Here is a 22770-nt window from a genome sequence, read left to right on the forward strand (position 1 = left end):
GGTATGCAGGGTCACCTGGGTGGCTGGGTCAGTTAAGCCTTTGACTTCAGCTCAGATCATGACCTCACGGTTTGGTTCAGGAATTCAAGCCTTGCATCAGGCTCTCAGTGCAGAGCCTGCTTCAGATCCTGTTTCCCTCTCTCTCTGCCCCTTCCCTGCACTCTCTCTCTCTCAAAAATAAATATTTTTTATTTTTATTTATTAAAAAAAATTTTTTTTTTTTTACATTTATTTATTTTTGAGAGGCAGAGACAGAACGTAAGGGAGAGGCAGAGACAGAGAGAGACAGAATCAGAAGCAGGCTCCAGGCTCTGAGCTGTCAGCACAGAGCCCGACGCGGGGCTCGAACCCACGAAGCGTGAGATCATGACCTGAGCCGAAGTCGGACGCTTAACTGACTGAGCCACCCAGGCGCCCCAAAAATAAATATTTTTTAAAAGGACGACACGCAAGCCCCAAATTCTACCACTTTGAGCCACATTTTTTCTGTGAACTCCTGTTCACTTACATAAATATCCATCTTTTCTCTTGTTAATCTATTGTCAGTTTAATTCACAATCCCCAATCACCGAACCTAAGAGTATAAAGAAAGTTTTCCTCTCCCACAATGGAAACCAAGAATTTTCATAGAAGAATACCTCTAGGAGTACCAGCCTAGCTCTGCCAGCTCTTATATTTCTCTAACAAACTCAGGAAAATAGTTCACTAAAGACTTATATGCATTAGTACCAAGTTGAATTGTATTACTCTGGCAAGAAGCTGTCATAAGATATAAAAGTATGGTACTTTTATTTAAACAGGTCTTTTGATTTTAATACCTTGAATCCCATGTAAGGAAATAACTATCCAGGAATAAATTGTTCCTTCTGGTTGGAGATGACTTTAATCCTCAGAAACTCAAATTTTGAAAATTTTGCATATTCTACTCTTTGGCATTTCAAGGGTTAAATCATTTTGGCTAGGTATTTTGGCTCCCAAAGAATAAATAATCCCTTTGTAAATGTAGTAGCATAGCTATTGCTTATGAATCAATAGCTTTCTTCTTTACAAAAAGAATCTATACTCTTGGGACTCTACAAATGCATCAGCATTAGATTGGTAAGCATAGATTTGTGCTCTAAAAATCAAAGGCTTGTCGATTGCACTTTCAAAAAAGTATGCCATACTCTACCGGGAAGCAATTAAAATCTTACCTCCAGGGATCTGACTGTAGCCTGCATCTCAGCCAACTGCCGTACCTGAATTCTTTGGACATTTTCTACCTGAGCACCAGAATTTTCTTTTTCAGCCCTTAATTCGGCTACCTCAGCCTCTAAGCCTTTTACTTTCTGACATAAATGGACTTTTTCTCGAACAAGTTGTTCCATTCGTTTGCTGTCTCTTGTGGGATCAACACTAAGCAGTTGATTATGTAGTTCTTCTTTATCTTTCGTCAGTCCTGCAATCTAGTAATAATTTGAAAGAAAGCACAGAATCTTAAATTAGTGAATTTTCAGTCATGAATATGCTCTACACATCAGTAAATTAAAATTAAAAATTACACAATATGGAAGTTGAGGTGGTGAAAGCAAGTACAAACGATAAAAACCTAAAATGTCACATTCTTCATTCTGTACTCAGCATGACTCAAATGTGAGGGCAAGGACCTTGTCCTATTTTCCCTCTATCTCCCCATGGTGTCTTCTAAGCACAGGGCTTCATCAGTTGCTAAAATTCAAAATTATAAATAATAGTATAAAAGTAATTAAAAATATGTCAAGTATTTTACAATTCATCAGAACATTATAAAGGGTTTATGCAAGATCAATATGCTGATTGCCACTAAGCTTTTCCTCACGTGACAATACTTGAGCTTTGTCTATACTAATAAAATTATCTATTTCAAGGCCACTTAATTCACAAAAAAGCTGCTTGTCTGTGTAAATACCTACAAATGTGACTGATGAGAGTTTTAAAATGATAGCTGAGAGTTTATTTAGGCCCTAGTTGCACTGATGGCCTAGTTCTTAATTATTAGATTCAAGAAAGACCTAAAAATTATTACTCCAGGGTATGTGGAAAAGTCATGGGAAAACAGGATGAACAGAAACACAAGTGGTCTTCTCATTCATATCAACCCTCACTGCCGGACCCCCCAGGCCTCCAAATCACAGAGTTTCACACTGCTTCCTAACCTCAGAGGCACTTCAGAGGCCCCTCACCTCCAGGAATCAGGGGCCAAGTTATCAGGGTAAAACTCATTCTTTCTCTTCCCTGATCTCCCCAACCACCATCACCACCAAATCTTTGTTAGCCAGAGCAACTCCTCTTTTTTAGTCTCTTTTTATATATGGGGTTTCTTCATGTGATTCAACTGAAAGGAGTCAGCTGTTTAAAGAAAAAAAACAAAAAAACCCGACTGCTCTTAACAACACTAGAGGTTGTCTGTAGCCAGGATGAGCCTAGAAGCCTCACTCTAACCCAAAAGGACTTAAAGTAACACTCTGCAACATGGGCAAAAGTGACTCAAGAGATGAATGATGGCTCACTTTGCTACTAATGAATCTAAGAAGTGTGAGAGCTCCACCACAGAGCAGAATCTGTTTTCCTCATCTCTTAAATGAGAGTATAGACTGAAGGGCCTCAAAAATCATTTTCAGTTTTAACATGCAGTGATTCCAATTTGGCTTCAGACATGTTGAATTAAAGATGTCAATGGGAAATACAGGTAGAGCTATCTAGCAGGAAAACACCATTTTTTTTTCCCAGAAAATAAAATTCATCATAGAAGGCAGCTATAAAATTCAGCCTCAAGCCTAACTAATTTAGTGTCTCTTTCCTATTTTTCCTCCTACCCTTTACATATAAACACTACCCCCCCACAAGTTTGGTCCCTGACTACCTTTTTCCCTCCATATTCTCTGTGTGACTTTGTGCAAGTTACTTTTTCACTTTGGCACCAAGTAAAATGAAGGTATTAAGCTGGCCATCTTTGAAATACCATTTAGCTTTTTGCATGAGGTAATTCAAATACAGTTTTAGTTTTAATGTGCTATACCAGAGGTGTGGTGGCTGGCTCATCTAGGTCAAAGTCCAAGTGGAACTCAAGTTCAAACAATGGCGCCCTTTACTCAGTATTATGACCAAGTGCCAAGCTAAGTGCACTAGACATAAAATTGCATTTAGTAACAGTAACTTCTCTTGTCATCTTCATTTTACATGCAAGGTCAGACAGCTAATGTTCTTGACCAGCATGTTTCCTATATTATTGCTCTCTCCCAATAGTTTTGAAAGTCATGTGTGTGATAGCTGAAGTAATAGTTCAAACTATGGATGAAGCTGGCTAATAGCATAGTCACAATTAGATCCCACAATTGTAACTCCCAAACTAGAGCTCACTATCAAATCATCCCTACGAAATCTGGTGACCATTGCCTTCTAATTTCTCTATTCGTTTATTCATTCATGTAACAAATATTTATTGCGCATTTACTATGTACTCAGGGCTGTTCTAGGTAGTAAGGATACATTACAAACCTAACAGACAAGCAAATAATCACAAAACTGTGCCACCAAAGAGCTTATATTTAATCACTGCTATGATACTGCCCTTGCCTTAGTCATCAGGACACAGATCTTAGACATATCCTCAGCTTTTCCCTTTTCCTCCACTCTCAGTCAGATTCACACTCAATCTTTCTTGATAGCCTTAATCTGTTGTACTCTCAATCCTTTCTCTAAATTTCCCAAAGGCTTTGTTTGAATTTCTCTTTTATGACATTTATCCAAATTTGCCCATATTGTTACCCTACATTTACTTTATTCTCTTCTAGAATATAAGCTTACCTGACAGGAAACATGACGTATTAACCAATTTTACTTTTAAAAAATTGTTGAAGTAAAGGAAACAACAGAAATGAGAAACAGATCTGGGACTAGGAACAGTTGTTGTTTATCTTCTTTTCAAAGGACGGTCGTACCACTCTAACTCACCAGGAGTTTCCTCTCCGAAAAAGGAAAAAGGAGTCTATCTAATTGTTCCATCCATCTCTGTTTTCATGATCTTTATGATGCAGCATAGAGTAATGGTTAAGAGTACAGGTTCTGGAATCAAACAGCCTAAGTTTGTTTGTTTGTTTGTTTAGTATTTTAAAGATATTTCTCTACCATCTTTGGACTTATATTATTTCCAAAAGGAAGTCTGTTGTCATTCTTAACTTTTATAACTTTTTCCTGTTTACATTTTTTTTTTTTTAATTTTATTTTTAGATGATGGTAGGTTCACATGCAATTGTAAAAAATAATTCATGGGGCACCTGGGTGGCTCATTTGGTTAACTGTCTAACTATTGATTTCGGCTCAGGTCATGATCTCATGGTTTTTGAGATTGAGCCCCACACTGGGCTCTGTGCTGACAGCGCAGATCCTGCTTGGGATTCTCTCTTTGCCCCTCCCCTGCTCACGCCTGTGTTCACTCGTGTGCACTCTCTCTGTCTCAAAATAAATAAATAAATATTAAAAATATAATAATAACTCAGAGTTTCTGTGTACCCTTTACCGTTTCCCCAACTGGTAACATCCCTCCTCTTTTATTTTCTGTAAGACATGTATAGAACTGGTTTTCATTCTTCTTTAAACACTCTGTAGAATTCTCCAAGGAAACCATTCTTTTGGCGAGTTTTTAATATGAATTAAGTTTCCTTAATAGTTATATGGCTATTCAAATTATTTCATATGGGGTAAGTTACGGTAGTATCTGCCTTTTGAGTCATTTTATCCATGTTTGTCAAATTTGTTTGGGTAGAGCCGTTCACCAGATTACATTATTAACCTTTTGATGTGTGCAAGACCTGTAGTGATAGTCTCGGTTTCATTCCTGATATAGATAATCTGTACCTTCCCTCTTTTTTTTTTTTTTGGCAGTCTTGCTAGAGGTTTGTCAAGTTTATTAATCTTTTCAAAGAAACAGCTCTTTGCTACACTGATTTTCTCTACTGTTCTTCTGTTTTCAATTTCTGCTCTTATCTTTCTTATTTCCTTCCCTCTACTTATTTTGGGTGGATGTTGATCTTTTTCTAGGTTCTTAAGGTGGGAGCTTAGATTACTGATTTGATATTTTTCTCCTGTTTTCTAATGAATGCATTTAGCATTATACATTTTTTCTCAGCAATACTTTAGCTGTATCCACATTTTGATTCAGGCTAATGTATTTCTTTTTTTTTTTTAATTTTTTTTTTCAACGTTTATTTATTTTTGGGACAGAGAGAGACAGAGAATGAACGGGGGAGGGGCAGAGAGAGAGGGAGACACAGAATCGGAAACAGGCTCCAGGCTCCGAGCCATCAGCCCAGAGCCTGACGCGGGGCTCGAACTCCCGGATCGCGAGATCGTGACCTGGCTGAAGTCGGACGCTTAACCGACTGCGCCACCCAGGCGCCCCCAGGCTAATGTATTTCTTAAAATTATTTTTTATTAATATGTTTTCATTGAAATTTCCTCTTTGACTTATGAATTATTTGAAGGGTATCATTTCATTTCCAACTGAGGATTTCCCTACTATCTTTCTGATATTGATTTCTAGCTTGATTCTATTATGGTTAGAGAATTCATTTTGTATAATCTCAATTTTTATAAATTTGTTGAGGTTTATTTTACAGCCTAAGATATAGCCTGTTTGGGTATACCCTTAATAGACACTTGAAGAAAAACATGTTTAGGTGCTCTTGTTGGGTAGAGTGTTCTATAAATGTTGATTGGATTCTGTTGGTTAATGGTGTTGTTGAGTTCTACATCCTTACTGATTCAAATTTTTTTTATCAATTGTTGAAACAAGAGTGCCAAATCTCCAATGATAATTATGGATTCAGCTCTTTTTATTTTTTTAGTTCTACTAGTTTCTGCTTACTGTATTTTGCAGCTCTGTTTGGTTCATACACATTTAGTATCCCCATCTTCATGACAGACTGACATTTTCCATCATTATATAATCTTCCACCTCAGATACTTTTCTTTGCTCTGAAGTCTACTTTATCTGATATTAATACAACCACTTATGTTTCTTTTATTATAAGACATATAATTTTCCATCCTTGTAATTACTAACTACCTATATTGTTATTTTTGAGGTTTCCTATAGACAGCATATAGTTGGGTCTTTCATTTTTAACATCAACTCCATCAATCTCTTTTAATTTTTATATGTACACCATTTACCTTTATTGTGACTATAAATATTTTATGGCTTCAGTTTGTTTTTTTTTTTCCTATTTCTTGTTCTAAGTTTGTTTCCTTTTCCCTGCCTTCCTGTGGGTTCCTTGAACATTTTTTTAGGATTCCACTTGATTTATCTATAATTTTCTGAGCATATCTCTTTGTATAGCTTTCTTGGTTGTTGGTCTGGGAATTACTCATGAGATTGAGCTCCACATTGGGCTCTGTGCTGATGGCTCAGAGCCTGGAGCCTGCTTCAGATTCTGTGTCTCCCCCTCTGTCTGCCCCTCCCCTACCCATGCTCTGTCTCTCTCTCAAAAATAAATAAATATTAAAAAATACATATTTTTTTTCTGTTCTTCCCTTCTCATTTTAAAACTTGAATTATCTGATGTTGTCCACTATGTGTTAAGTGTTTTCTCTCTATTCCATCTTAGAGAGTTACTTTTGCAAAATCTTCAATTTAGCCATTATCTTTTCTAATGCAGTGTCTAATCCACTTCCAGTTTATTTTCCACTTAGACTGTTGACCCTTGAACAAAGTGGAGGGGTGGGGCACCAACCCCCATTGTAGTAAAAAGCTCATGTATAACTTTTGGCTCCCCTAAAACTTAACTGCTAATAAATAGCCTACTGTTGACCAGAAGCCCTAATAATATGAACAGTCAACTGATACATATTTAGTATCTAGTTATATGTATATATACTATATTCTTAAAATAACCTAGAGGAAAAAAATATTAAGAAAATTATGAGAAATATATTTATAGTACAGTACTCTATCAAAAAGAAAATCTCCTTATAAATGGATCTGTGCAGTTGTTGTCCATGGGTCAGCTGTATTTTTGAAGAGAATCTTTTCTTAAAAATGTCTTCCATTTTTCTCTCATTATGTTCAAGGTTTCCCCTAACTTCTTGAAGGTATGATTTAATGACTTTGTCTACTAATTCTGTAATTTCTAAGTCTGTTTCTGCTGATTGATCTTTTTCTTCATTATGAAATAAATTCTCCTGCTTCTCTGCAAGCCCAGTCAATTAAAAAGTTTTTATTCCATGCTCATGGATTGGGAGAACAAATATTGTTAAAATGTTGATACTATCCATAGCAATCCATAGATTTAATGTAATCAAAATATCAATCACATTTTTCACCCAGCTAGAACAAATAATCCCAAAAATTTTATGAAACCACAAAAGACCCTGAATAGCCAAAGTAATCTTGGGAAAAAAAGAACAAAACTGAAGGGATCATAATCCCAGATTACAAGATATCCTACAAAGCTGCAGTCATCAAAGCAGTATGGTACTGGCACACACACACAACAAAACACAGATCGATAGAACAGAATAGACAGCCCAGAAATAACCCACAATTATATGGTCAATTAATCTTAAACAAAGGAGGAAAGAATATGCAATAGGAAAAAGACAATCTCTTTAACAAATGGTGTTTGGAAAACTGGACAGCTACATGCAAAAGAAGGAAACTAGACCACCTTCTTTACACAAACACAATAATAAATTCAAACTGAATTAAAGACCTAAATGTGAGACCTGAAACTGTAAAAAAAATCCTTGAGAGAGACAGGCAGTAATTTCTCTGACATCGGCCATAGCAACATTTTTCTAGATATGTCTCCTGAGGCAAGGGAAACAAAAGCAAAAATAAACTATTGGGATGACATCAAAATAAAAAGCTTCTGCACAGCAAAGGAAACAAAAAAACTAAGACAATCTATGGAATGGGAGAAGATATTTGCAAATGACATATGCAGTAACGGGTTAGTATCCAAAATATATAAAGTGTATATACAACCTAACACCAAAAAACCCACAAATAATTCAATTAAAAATGAGCAGAAGACATGAGAAGATACTTCTCCAAAGAAAACATACAGATAGCCAACAGACACATGAAAAGATGCTCAACATCATTCATCATTAGGGAATGCAAATCAAAACCACAGTGAGATACCACCTCACACCTGTTAGAATGGCTAAAATCAAAAACATGAAGACACAAATGTTGGTGAGGATGTAGAAAAAAGGAACCCTCAAGCACTGTCAGCAGGAATGCAAACCGGTGCAGCCACTGTGGAAAAACAGTATGGTGGTTCCTCAAAAAATTAAAAACAGAATTACCATACGATCCAGTGACAGCACTACTGGATATGTACCCAAAGAATATGAAAACACTAATTTGAAAAGGTATATGAGCCCCTATGTTTATTGCAGCATTATTTACAATAACCAAATTATGAAAGCAACCCAAGTGTCCATTGATATATGAATGAAGACGATCTCATGTGTATACAGACACACACAATGGAGTGTTACTCAGTCATAAAAAAGAATGAAATAGTGTCATTTGCAGCAACATGGATGGATCCAGAGGGTACAATGCTAAGTGAAATAAGTCAGAGAAAGACAAATACCATATGATTTCACTCATATGTGGAATTTAAGAAACAAAACAAATGAACAAGAAGAAAAGAGACAAAAAAAATAGACTCTTAACTACAGAGAACTGGAGGTTACCAGAGGGGAGGTGGGGGGGGGGGGTGGGTAAAATAGGTAAAGGGGATTAAAAGCACACTTATCATGATGACCACTGAGTGATATACAGAATTGCTGAATCACTATATTGTACATTTAAACTAATGTAACACTGTAAGTTAATTACACTGAAACTTTTTTTAAAAAGTCTTTATAAAAAAAAAAGGTCTTTGCATTTTAGAGCAGTTTTAGGTTTACATCAAAACTAAGCAGAAAATACAGAGAGAGTCCCCATATGTCCCTACCCCCACATACCCACAGCCTCCACCACTATCAGCATCTCACATCAGAGGAGTAGATTTGTTACTACTCATAAACATATAGTAATACACATTACGACCAAAAATTTATAGTTTATATTAGGGCTCACTCCTGTGTGGTACCTTCTATGGATACTGACAAATGTATACTGGCATGTACCCACCATTTTAATATCACACAGAATAGTGTCACTGTTCTAAAAATCCTCTGTGTTCCACCTGTTCATCCCTCCCTCTCCCCTAATCCCTGGCAACCAATGATATTTTTAATGTCTCCATAGTTTTCCCTTTTCCTTAATGTCATATATTTGGAATACTACAGTATATACAGCCTCTCCAGATTGGCTCCTTTCACTTAGTAATATGTAATAAAGATTCCTCCATATCTGTTCACGTCTGGATGTACCACAGTTCATTTAACCATTCACCTACTGAAGGACATATCCATTGCTTTGAAATTTTGGCAAGTAGGAAGAAAGCTGCTGGAAACAACTGTGCACAGGTGGTTGTACAGAAATAAATTCTCAATTCTTTTAAGTAAATATCAAGAAGAATGGCTGCTGCAACTCATGGTAAGATTATGTTTAGTTTTCTAAGAAACTGTCAAACTGTCTTCTAAAGTTGCTGTACCATTTTGCATTCCCACCAGTAATGCTGGCAAGTCCTTTTGCTCCACATTGTCACCAGCAATTAGTATCACCAGTGTTTTGGATCTGGCCATTCTCATGAGTGTCTTGTGGTATCTTGTTTTAATTTGCAATTCACTAATAACATACATTGTTTAACATCTTTTCATACACTTATTTTGCATGTGTAGATCTTCTCCAGTGAAAGGTCTATTAAAGTGCTTGGCCTATTTTTAAACTAGGTTTTTTTCTTATTGTGGAGTTTTATTAATTCTTTGTATAATCTGAATAACAGTCCTTTATCATGTGTTCCTTTAGCAAATATTTTCTACCAGTCAATGGCTTCTCTTCTTAATCTCCTTACAATGTCTTTCACAGATGTTTTAATTTTAATAAAGTCTAACTTCCCAATTACTCCTTTCATATATCATGTTTTTGGTATTGTATCTAAAAAGTCATCACCAAACCTAAGGTCATCTAAGTTTTCCCCTATGTTATCCTCTGGTAGTTTGATAATTTTAAGTTTTATATTTAGGTCTAAAAGTAGAACTACTTTTAGTTACTTTTGTGAAAGGTGTATGGTCTGTGTCTAGATTTTTTTTTTTTTCTTTGCATGTGCATTTACAGTTGTTTTAGTACCACTTGTTGAAAAGACTTTTTCTCCATTCTGCCTTTTCTTCCTTATCAAAGACCAAATGGCTCTATTTGTATGGGTCTATATCTAGACTCTCTGGTCTGTTCTATGGATCTATTTGTCTATTCTTCTGCCAGTAGGACACAGTCTTAATTATAACAGCTTTATAGTAAATCCTGATGTCAGACAGTGTCAGTCTTCTGACCTTGTTCTTTAATATTGTGTTGGCTATTTTGGGTCTTTTGTTTCTCTCTATAAACTTCAAAAGCAGTTTGTTGAGATCAACAAAGTAACTTGCTGACATTTTGACTGGGATTGCACTGAAATTATAGACCAGGTTGGGAAGAACAGACATGCTGACAGTGTCTTCCTATCCACTATCCATTTATGTAGTTCTTTAACTTTGTTCACCAGTTTTGTAGTTTTCTTCACATAGATCTTCTACATTTTTTTCAGGTTTATATCTAAGTATTTCCCTTTGGGGGATGCTAACACAAGTGATACTGTGTTTTTCATTTCAAATTCTACCTCATCATTCCTATTACACAGAAAGTGATGGTCTTTTGTACATTATCCTGCAACTTCACTGTAACTGCTTACTAGTTTCAAAGTTTTTTGTTCACTGTTTCAGATTTTCTACATAGATAATCGAGCAAAGTTTTATTTCTACCAAATTTGTAAGTCTTTTCTTTTCTTGTCTTACTGTATTGAATAAGACTCCCAGTACTGAAAAGGAGTGGTAAAAGGATATCCTTGCCTCATTGTTTCCTCAGTGGGAAAGCTCTAAGTTTCTCATCATTAAGTATGATGTTAGCAATAGGGTTTTTGTAGATGTTCTTTAACAAGTTAAGGTAGTTCCCCTCTCTTCCTAGTTTGCTGAGAGTTTTTATCATGAGTGGATGCTGGATTCTGTCAAATGTTCTTTCTGCATCAACTGATACAATCATTTGATTTTTCTTTTTTGGCCTGTTGATGTGACAAATTACATTAATTCATTTTGTAATGTTCAGCCAGGTTTCCATGGCTGGCATAAAACCTACTTGTTGGGGCGCCTGGGTGGCTCAGTCGGTTAAGCATCCGACTTCGGCTCAGGTCATGATCTCACGGTCCGTGAGTTCGAGCCCTGAGTCGGGCTCTGTGCTGACAGCTCGGAGCCTGAAGCCTGCTTCGGATTCTGTGTCTCCCTCTCTCTCTGACCCTCCCCCATTCATGCTCTGTCTCTGTCTCAAAAATAAATAAACGTTAAAAAAAAAAAAAATTTAAAACCTACTTGTTCCCAGTGTGTTATTCTTTTTATACAGTATTGGATTTGATTTGCTATTATTTTGTTCAGGATTCTTGAAATCTTTGTTCATGAGAGACAGTGGTCTATAGTTTTTGTTTTGTTTTGTTGTCTTTGATTTAGATATTAGGTATTAGGTTGGTTTAGGTATTAGGTTAGGTATTAGGTATCTGGCCTCTCAGGATGAGTTAAGAAATATTACCTCTGACTTTATTTTCTGCAAAAGACTGCAGAGACCTGACATAATTTCTTCCTTAAATGTTTTATTAGGAACCCATAACTTATGAACCAATCTGGGCTGCCCAGTCATTTTTTATTAGATGTCAGACATTGTGAATTTTATGGGGTTTTGTTTGTTTGTTTCAGTACTAGATACTTTTGGATTCCTTTACATACTTTAAAATCTTCATTGTGTTATGCTTTTAGGTTACTTAGAAATAGTTTAATACTTTAAAATTTTTTTTTTCAACGTTTATTTATTTTTGGGACAGAGAGAGACAGAGCATGAACGGGGAAGGGGCAGAGAGAGAGGGAGACACAGAATCGGAAACAGGCTCCAGGCTCTGAGCCATCAGCCCAGAGCCTGACGCAGGGCTCGAACTCACGGACCGCGAGATCGTGACCTGGCTGAAGTCGGACGCTTAACCGACTGCGCCACCCAGGCGCCCCAATACTTTTAGACCTTGCTTTTACACTTGTTAGGGAGAACCAGAGTACCCTTTAGTGTGGGGCTAATTTGGCTTCACTACTGAAGTAAAACCCTTCTGAATCTTCTACTCAATGCACCATGCATTAAAGCCTTTCCACTCTGATGGACATAATATGGGCCAATTGTAGAGATTATTTCATTTTTTTCCTTCCTTCAGGGATCACTGCCTTGTACTACATGCTTTCCAGTCTGCACACCACTGTTTCCTATATTCTGTGTCAGTTTTTAGTGAAGGTCTTAAGAAAAACTCAGTCCCTATTATGGCCAGAAACAGAAACTCCCAGACTACCTAGATCTGAATCATGGTTCTACCACCTACTAGCTTTATAACCTTGGACTAGTCTCTCATTGCTTCATGAATGTTTTCTCATAAATGAGTGTTTCCTCACTTATAAAATGGGAACAACGATTATCTAATTCTTACATATGACAGAATTCAAATAAGTATATAAAATGACTCTCAATAAAGTATGAATTTACATCTTCCCTCTATGTATTTCACTTCTTCAAATTCTACAGTTTGTCATTTACAAATCTGAAATCTACTTTAAAATATCTGCTATAGGGGCGCCTGGGTGGCGCAGTTGGTTAAGCATCCGACTTCAGCCAGGTCACGATCTCGCGGTCTGTGAGTTCGAGCCCCGCGTCAGGCTCTGGGCTGATGGCTCAGAGCCTGGAGCCTGTTTCTGATTCTGTGTCTCCCTCTCTCTCTGCCCCTCCCCCGTTCATGCTCTGTCTCTCTGTCCCAAAAATAAATAAACGTTGAAAAAAAATAAATACATAAAATAAAATATCTGCTACATTTATTTTGATAATTAGTACTATGATTAATGTTGCCAGGTACTAACAGTAATAATACCATTAATTTGAGCATTTACTGTGTGTCAGGCATTATGGTAAATATTTTGTACGTGAAGTTTCAGGTTCTTAGATCTCAGTTTTTAAAATCAAGTTAGTTCACCTTTTTATATTTCTACAATTCTAAGTTTCTCCTCTTCCCCTTTATGTACTAGAATTAATTTTTCCCGAATTAGTGATGGAATACAAAAACATTTTGTCATTTATTTTTTTACTAAGAAAGTAACACTTAAATTATTTACAAATCTGAAGTTCATATTTTAATCCAATTTTGGATGTTATGGTTTCCTTTCCTTATACCCCTACTTTCTCCTAGTAAGAGAAAGATAGTCACAGGGAAAAAGCAATTCTCAGAACTATGTACTTACCTCCAGACACAGTTACAGAAAGATTAGGGAATGAGGTTCAAGAACTGTAGGGAAAAGAGCTGATGTTCACTATGTCTTAAAAACAATTTTACTCTGGGGTGCCTGGGTGGCTCAGTCGGTTGGGCGGCCAACTTCAGCCCAGGTCATGATCTCACAGTCTGTGGGTTCGAGCCCCGCACCAGGCTCTGTGCTGGCAGCTCAAAGCCTGAAGCCTGCTTCCGATTCTGTGTCTCCATCTCTCTCTGCCTCTCCCCTGCTTGCTCTCTGTCTCTCTCTAATAATAAACATTTAAAAAAAATGTTTTTAAATAATTTTACTCAGACTGAACAAGAGAATAGGGATAACAAAACACATGCTGTTAAGGACACAGAGTGCCTGCAAGCAGAGAAGTCAGAGTGCTAGGAGTGAGATGAAGGTGGGAGGCGCAGGAAGTAAAATGAGAGATGCCTTGGAACTATTTACACTGAAACTGACCTGACACTGAAACTCCAGCATGCTAAAGGACTCAAAAGATGTGAGTACATGCAAATTCAAACGATGACAGTAGCTGGAATTTACTGTGCTAGGCACTAGGTACTCATCTAAGCACTTTACAGGTCGTAATTTATTAAATCTCACAGCTCCATGAGATAGGAACTACAGTTAACGCCATTTTACAGATGAGAACACTAAGGCACACAGTTCAGTTCAGTCAGTTCTCAATATCACATTAAATAAACATCTTAAACATTAAAAATTTTAGATATGGGGCGCCTGGGTGGCGCAGTCAGTTAAGCGTCCGACTTCAGCCAGGTCACGATCTCGCGGTCCGTGAGTTCGAGCCCCGCGTCGGGCTCTGGGCTGACGGCTCGGAGCCTGGAGCCTGTTTCCGATTCTGTGTCTCCCTCTCTCTCTGCCCCTCCCCGGTTCATGCTCTGTCTCTCTCTGTCCCAAAAATAAATAAACGTTGAAAAAAAAAAAAATTTAAAAAAAAAATTTTAGATATAAAAAGTTTAGTTTTTGAGATACTCTAAACTGCATCCACACGGAGAATTTTAATGAGTAAAATTTCACAAAGCCCTTCTAAAATGTTGCAAAAGTCAACCCAAGAGAATTCCCACTGTGAGGTAATTTAGTTTTAATTTGGGAGATTTTTGCCTATTTTTTTTTTTTAATTTTTTTTTCAACGTTTATTTTATTTTTGGGACAGAGAGAGACAGAGCATGAACGGGGGAGGGGCAGAGAGAGAGGGAGACACAGAATCGGAAACAGGCTCCAGGCTCCGAGCCATCAGCCCAGAGCCCGACGCGGGGCTCGAACTCACGGGCCGCGAGATCATGACCTGGCTGGAGTCGGACGCTTAACCGACTGCGCCACCCAGGCGCCCAGATTTTTGCCTATTGTAACATGGTTCATAGTAATCTGCGAAGGCTGCAAGTTAGAGAACTTGGAATATTTTATTAATTTTTTTTTTCAACGTTTATTCATTTTTGGGACAGAGAGAGACAGAGCATGAACGGGGGAGGGGCAGAGAGAGAGGGAGACACAGACTCGGAAACAGGCTCCAGGCTCTGAGCCATCAGCCCAGAGCCTGATGCAGGGCTCGAACTCACGGACAGCGAGATCGTGACCTGGCTGAAGTCGGATGCCTAACCGACTGCGCCACCCAGGCGCCCCGGAATATTTTAGATAAAGGAGCCACATGGGCCAACTAGGACTTCAGAACATACCAGGACAAAAAAGAAGTGTTTTAAGATACATGTGTCAGGATAAAGAACAAAACGAGGAAATCACTGTCAGTTCTGTGCTACCAGTGTTGTAAGACAAAAAAAAAAAAAAAAAAAAAAAAGCCTGTGGGGGCACCCTGGGTGGCTCAGTGGGTTAGATGCCCAACTCTTGATTTCAGCTCAGGTCATGATTTCATGGTTTGTGAGATCAAGCCCCACAGGGACTCTACACTGACAGCACAGAGCTTGCTTGGGATTCTCTCTCTCTCTCTGCCCCTCCCCTACTCACTCTCTCTCACATGCACAAAATAAATAAATGAACATTTAAAAAAAAGAAAAAAAGAGGCCAGGAGTCAAGAAGGCAGAGAAGTAGGGAAACCAGAATCTCCCCCCTCCCTCAAATACAGCAGTATTGCAGTCAGAACACTTGGAATTCCAGGAATCCAGGATACAGACTGACGAAAACCTATCCACAGGTGTACAGAGACAGCTTGGTGGGACAGAGCTGTGTGTTTGCGAACTGGGAGAGATAAAACAAGTGTCTCAGTCACAGAGTGGGGGAAACCCCTTTGGTGGAGAGACAAAAGGAAGAGAAAGGGTGTGGAAGTGTGGGGCTGTAACTGGACAAGAGAAAAACCTCTCCAGACCATGCACCAGAGAACAAAAGGTCCGGAGAGAGCCAGTTTCTACCTTGCAAAAGCCTCAGGAGCGAAGATGGGAGTTTTCAGAGTTGCAAGACTTTCTCCAGACCAGAGCTGTGTGCATATGGCAGGGAGGGATGCCGGCCCTGAGGCTCCATAGTGATCTCAGTGGAAAGGGGAGATGCACTGGGAGAGAGCAGTACCTTCCCTTGAGTACTGCGGGAAGGGGGTATATTGCCCCTCCAAGGACAAAAGACCCTGCAGGTGCCAGCCAGAGGCCCCTTGTTGACTGGACAGAGTGGTACTATTTCAGAATCCGGCCCGTGCAGAGCAGAATCCTTAAAGACATCAGGTTTGAGTCTTAGCCAAGCACCTAGGAGGCAAAGAAGACTGTGGCCCAGGACAAGCCAGCTGGCTGTGCGGCTCTGGGAGGGCTGCCTGAACAGTGTGGCTTGAGATATCTGGGTGGGGGAGGAGAAACTGGGGTGTGGTCATTTTTCTCCTCATCACCAACATGGTGGAGTTTCAGGGAACAGGACAGCAGACCCCAGTGGAGGCAGGACCCGCTTACACCAAACCCTGCCCCTCCGTACCTGGTAACTGCTTATCTATGGAGTGAGACTGACAGAAGCAGACAGCCTCTCCTCCAGACCAGCACAGCCACCGGGTCCAAAGCACCAACAGACAACTGCCCTGCAGTTTTGCATTTTCTAATCTGATTTTTGGTCAATTCTTTTTATTTGTATGTATGTTTTTTTTCTTCTTCTTCTTTCTCTGTTCTGGTTGTTTGTTTAGTCAGGCATTTTTACTCTATTCTTTTTACACCTTTTCCGTATCTCCTTTTTTCTTTATTTTCCTCTCTCTCTCTCTAAATTAAGCATTATAGTTTCTTTGATTCTCTACCTGGTCTTTTTTTCTTGCCCCTCTCATTTCTCTCTTTGTATGGGATAAGGCCTCTTCAACCCCCCACCCCTTTTATCATTTTTTCCAGGGTTACTTCAACGAACAAATCACAGCACACCTGGTGGAAGGTCAAAACCACCTCTATGAAAAGGGAGATCAAGCAACCAGAGACACAACAACAAAGTGCATGTGACACACTCCAAAAACACTTCCTAAAGCGCCAGGCTCTGGACAGTGTATGACCCCTTTTTAATACAGTAGTACTCACAGGTGCAGGATGCACAACAAGGTATTAAAACATGTAAAAGACAGAAAACCAGCCAAAATGATGAAACCAAAGAATTCTCCTCAAAAAAAAAAAAAAAAAAAAAAATTCCAGGAAGAAATAACAGCCAGAGAGTTGCTCAAAAACAGATATAAACAATATATGTGAACATGAATTTAGAATAATAGCCATAAGACTAATAGCTCGGCTTGAAAAAAGCATAGAAGACAGCAGAGAATCAATTGCTGCAGAAATAAAAGACCTAAGAAGTAGTCACGGTGAATTAAGAAATGCTGTAAAGGGGCGCCTGGGTGGCTCAGTCAGTTGAGCGTCTGACTTTGGCTCAGGTCATGATCTCGTGGTCCAGGAGTTCAGGCCCCCCCGTCCGGCTCTGTGCTGACAGCTCGGAGCCTGGAGCCTACTTCGGATTCTGTGTCTCCTTCTCTTGGCCCCTCCCCCACTTGTGCTCTGTCTCTCTCACTCTCAAAAATGAATAAATGTTAAAAAAAAAAAATTTAAGAAATGCTGTAAATGGGGGCACCCGAGTGGCTCAGTCAGTTAAGCATCCCACTTCGACTCAGGACATGACCCCACGGTTCTTGAGTTGGAGCCCAGTGTGGGGCTCTGTGCTGACAGTTCAGAGCCTGGAGCCTGCTTCCAATTCTGTGTCTCCCTCTCTCTCTGTCCCTCTCCCACTCACCATCTGTCTCTCTCTCTCAAAAATAAATAAAAGAGAGCCAGTTTCTACCTTGCAAACAGCCTTAGGAGTGAAGATGGGCGTTTTCAGAGTTGTGCAACTTTCTCCGGACCAGAGCTATGTGCACACTCGTGTGCCTTGGGGGGAGGGGAGCCAGCCCTGAGGCTCGGTAGCGATCTCAGCTCTGGGCGCTCTGGGAGAGAGGAATACCTTCCCTTGAGTACTGTGGGAAGGAGGTGGCACTATTCCAGAATCTGCCTCTCTCTCTCTCTCTCAAAAATAAACAAACATTAAAAAATTAAGAAAAAAAAGAAAAAAATGCTGTAAATGAGATGCAAAATAAACTAGATGCAGTGACAGCAAGGATGGAAGAAGCAGAGGGGAGAATAGGTGAAGTAGAAGATAAAATTATGGAAAATGATGAAGCTGAGAAAAAGAGGGACAGGAAATTATTAGACCACAAGGGGAGAATTAGAGACCTAAGGGATTCAATGAAAATGTAGTAATATCCCTATCATAGGAGTTCCAGAAGAAGAAGAGAGACACAAGGGGGCAGAAAGTTTATTTGAACAAATTATAGCTGAGAACTTCCCTAATCTGAGGAAGGAAGCAGACATCCAAGGCCAGAAGCCACGAAGAACTCCCTTCAAAATCAACAAAAACTGATCATCAATATATCATAGTGAAACTGGCAAAATACAAAGATAAAGGGAGAATTCTGAAAGCAGCTAGGGACAAATGGGCCTTGACCTACAAGGGTAGACACATAAGGGTAATAGCAGACCTGTCCACTGAAACTTGGCAGGCCAGAAGGGAGTGGCAGGAAATATTCAATGCGCTAAATAGGAAAAATATGCAGCCAAGAATCCTTTATCCAGCAAGGCTGTCATTCAGAATAGAAGGAGAGATAAAAGCTTTCCCAGACAAACAAAAACTAAAGGAGTTCATGACTACTAAACCAGCCCTGCAGGAGATCCTGAGGGGAACTCTGTGAGTGGAAAGTAGCAAAGATCACAAAGGACCAGAGACATCACTACAGGCACAAAAACCTACAGATAACACAATGACACTAAATCCCTAACTGTCAATAATTACTCTGACTGTAAATGGACTAAATGACCCAATCAAAAGACACAGGGTATCAAAACAGATAAAAAAACCAAGATCCATCTATATGCTACCCGTTAGAGACTCATTTTAGACCTGAGGACACGTAAATATTCAAAGTGAGGGGATGGAAAATGCTACTGGATGTCAAAAGAAACCCAGAGTAGCCATACTTATATCAGACAAACTAGATTTTAAACCAAAGACTAACAAGAGATGAAGAAGGGCATTATATCATAATTAAGGGGTCTATCCATCAAGAAAAGCTAACAATTGTAAATGTTTATGCCCCCAACGTGGAAACCCCAAATATACAAATCACAAACATAAGCAAATGTATTGATAATAATACTGTAATTGTAGGTGACTTTAATACTCCAATTATAGCACTAGACAGATCATCTAGGCAGGAAATCAATAAGGAAACAATAGTCTTGAATGATACACTGGACCAGATGGACTTAACAGATATATTCAGAACTTTTCATCCAAAAGCAGCAGAATACACATTCTTCTCAAGTGCACATGGAACATTCTCCAAAACAGATCACATACTGGGTCACAAAACAGCCCTCAACAAATATAAAAGGACTGAGATCATACCATGCATATTTTCAGATCACAATGCTATGAAACTTGAAATCCACCAAAGAAGAAATTTGGAGAGCCTCCAAATACATGGGGGTTACAGAACATCCTACTAAAGAATGAATGGGTCAACCAGGAAATTAAAGAAATTATAAAATATATGGAAGCAAATGAAAATAACACAAGAGTCCAAATCCTTTGGGATGCAGCAAAGGCAGTCCTAAGAGGAAAATACATTGCAATCCAGACCTATCTCAAGAAGCAAGAAAGATCCCAACACAGAATCTAACCTCACATCTAAAAGAACTAGAAACAGAGCAGCTAAGAAAACCCAAAGCCAGCAGAAGAAGAGAAATAATAAAGATTAGAGCAGAAATTAAAAATATATAGAATCCAAAAAAAACAGAACAAATCAATGAACCTGAGAGCTGGTTCTTTGAAAGAATAAACAAAATTGATAAACCCCTAGCCAGACTTCTCACAAAGAAAAGAGTGACGACCCAAACAGATAAAATCATGAATGAAAAAGGAGAGATCAGACCCAACACCACAGAAATACAAGTATTAGAGAATACTATGAAAAATTATATGCCAACAAAATAGACAATCTGGAAGAAATGGACAAATTCCTAGGCACTCACACACTACCAAAACTCAAATGGGAAGAAATAGAAAATTTGAACAGACCCATAATCAGCAAAGAAGTTGAACTGGTTATCAAAAATCTTCCAACAAATAGAGAGTCCTGGGTCAGATTGCTTCCCAGGGCAATTCTACCAGACATTTAAAGCAGAGTTAATACCTATTGTTCTCAAGCTGTTCCAAAAGATAGAAACAGAAGGAAAGCCTCCAGACTCATTCTCGGAAGCCAGCATTACCTCATTCTCAAAGACCCCATTAAAAAGGAGAATTACAGGTCAATATCCCTGATGAACATGGGTGTAAAAATTCTCAACAAGATACTAGCAAATCAAATTCAACAATTTTATTGAGAATTAATAAAAACTCTCAAGAAAGTCAGGCTAGAAGGAACATACCTTACCATCATAAAAGCCATATATGAAGTGCCCACAGATAATATCCTCGATGGGGAAAAACTGAAAGCTTTCCCCCTGAGATCAGGAACACGACAGGGATGTCCCCTCTTACCACTGTTGTTTAATGTAGTGTTGGAAGTGCTAGTCTCAGCAATCAGACAACAAAATGAAATAAAAGGCATCCAAATTGGCAAAGAAATCAAACTTTCACTTTTCATACATGACATGATACTCTAAATGGAAAACCCGAAAGACGCCACCAAAAAATTGCTAGAACTGATACTGAATATAGTCAAGTCACAGGATATAAAATCAATTGTACAGAAATTAGTTTCATTTCTATACACCAATAATGAAGCAACAGAAAGAGCTATCATGAAATCGATCCCATTTACAAGTACACCAAGAACCATAAAATACCTAGGAAGAAACCTAACCAAAAAGGTAAAACATCTGTATGCTGAAAACTATAGAAAGCTTACAAAAAAAATTGAAGAAGACACAAAGAAATGGAAAAACATTCCATGCTCATGGATTGGAAGAACAAATATTGTTAAAATGTCGATACTACTACCCAAAGCAATCTACACATTCAATGCAATCCCAATCAAAATAGCAGAGCATTCTTCTCAAGCTAGAACAAACAATCCTACAAATTGTATGGAACCACAAAAGACCCCGAATAGCCAAAGTAATGTTGAAAAAAAAAAAAAAAAAGCAAAGCTGGAGGCATCACAATCCTGGACTTTAGCCTATATTACAAAGCTGCAATCATCAAGACAGTATGGTACTGGTACAAAAACAGATACATTGACCAATGGAATAGAATAGAGAACCCAGAAATGGACCCACAAAGGTATGGCCAACTAATCTTCCACAAAGCAGGAATGAGTATCCAATGGAAAAAAGATAGTCTCTTCAGCAAATGGTGCTGAGAGAACTGGACAGCAACAGGCAGAAGAATGAAACTGGACCACTTTCTTACACCATACACAAAAATAAACTCAAAATGGATGAAAGACCTAAGTGTGAGACAGGAAAGCATCAAAATCCTAGAGGAGAAAACTGGTAACAACCTCTTTGACTTTGGCTGCAGCAACTTCTTACTAGACATGCCTCTGAAGGCAAGGGAAATAAAGGCAAAAATGAACTATTGGGACCTCATCAAGATAAAAAGCTTCTGCACAGCAAAGGAAACAATCAATAAAACTAAAAGGCAACCAGAAGAATGGGAGATGATATTGCAAATGACATACTGGATAGAGGGTTAGTATCAAAAATGTATAAAGAACTTACCAAACTCAACACCCAAAAAACAAATAATCCAGTGAAGAAATGAGCAGAAGACATGAATAGGCACTTTTCCAAAGAAAATATCCAGATGGCTAACAGACACATGAAAAGATGCTCATCACTGCTCATTATCAGGGAAATACAAATCAAAATTATGTTGAGATACTGCCTCACACCGGTCAGAGTGGCTAAAATTAACAACTCAGGAAACAACAGATGTTAGCAAGGATGTGGAGAAAGAGGAACCCTCTTGCACTGTCAGTGGGAATGTAAACTGGTGCAGCTACTCTGGAAAACAGTGTGGAATTCCTATAAAAATCAAAAACAGAATTACCCTATGACCCAGCAATAGCACCACTAGGAATTTACCCAATGGATACAGGAGTGCTGATTCATAGGGGCATATGTACCCCAATGTTTATACCAGTGCTTTCAACAACAGCCAAATTATGGAAAGAGCCCAAATGTCCATCAACTGATGAATAGATAAAGAAGATGTGGTGTACGTACACACACACACACACACACACACACACACACACACACACACACACACACTGGAATACTACTCAGCAATGAAAAAGAATGAAATCTAATGTGGATGGAACTGGAAGGTATTATGCTAAGTGAAATAAGTCAGAAAAAGACAAATATCTTATTTTTTACTCATATGTGGAATTTGAGAAACTTGATAGAAAACCACAGGGGAAGGAAAAATAAGTTACAGAGAGGGAGGCAAACCATAAGAGACTCGTAAATAGAGAACAAACTGAGGGTTGATGGGGGTGGGGGGTTGAGGTGGGGGGTTGAGCAGGGAAAATGAGAGATGGGCACTGAGGAGGGCACTTATCGGGATGAGCACTGGGTGTTGTATATAAGTGATGAATCACGGGAATCTACTCCCAAAGCCAAGACTACACTGTATAAATCTGCCAAAAATGAAACATAGGGTATTATTGTGAATGCTATTATAAATTACACTGAAAATCTAACACTGACAATAAAATAATTTGATTTAAAACAAAAAGGAAAAGAAAAAAGAAAAAAAATA

At 38.6% G+C, this 22770-nt stretch overlaps 1 protein-coding gene across 8 annotated transcripts in view; it reads right to left on the reverse strand.

The window, feature by feature from the left end:
- CEP83 (centrosomal protein 83) overlaps positions 1-22770 on the reverse strand; it is a 122653-nt gene that overhangs the window by 47679 nt on the left and 52204 nt on the right. For all 8 annotated transcript variants that reach the window (XM_045467021.1, XM_045467022.1, XM_045467024.1 and 5 more), the window contains one exon: positions 1194-1445. In XM_045467021.1, coding sequence (XP_045322977.1) covers positions 1194-1445 — 252 coding nt within the window. The remainder of the gene's footprint in view (positions 1-1193; positions 1446-22770) is intronic.

This window comes from Leopardus geoffroyi, chromosome B4 (genome assembly GCF_018350155.1).
Source record: "Leopardus geoffroyi isolate Oge1 chromosome B4, O.geoffroyi_Oge1_pat1.0, whole genome shotgun sequence".
In the NCBI taxonomy this organism is placed as follows: domain Eukaryota; kingdom Metazoa; phylum Chordata; class Mammalia; order Carnivora; family Felidae; genus Leopardus; species Leopardus geoffroyi.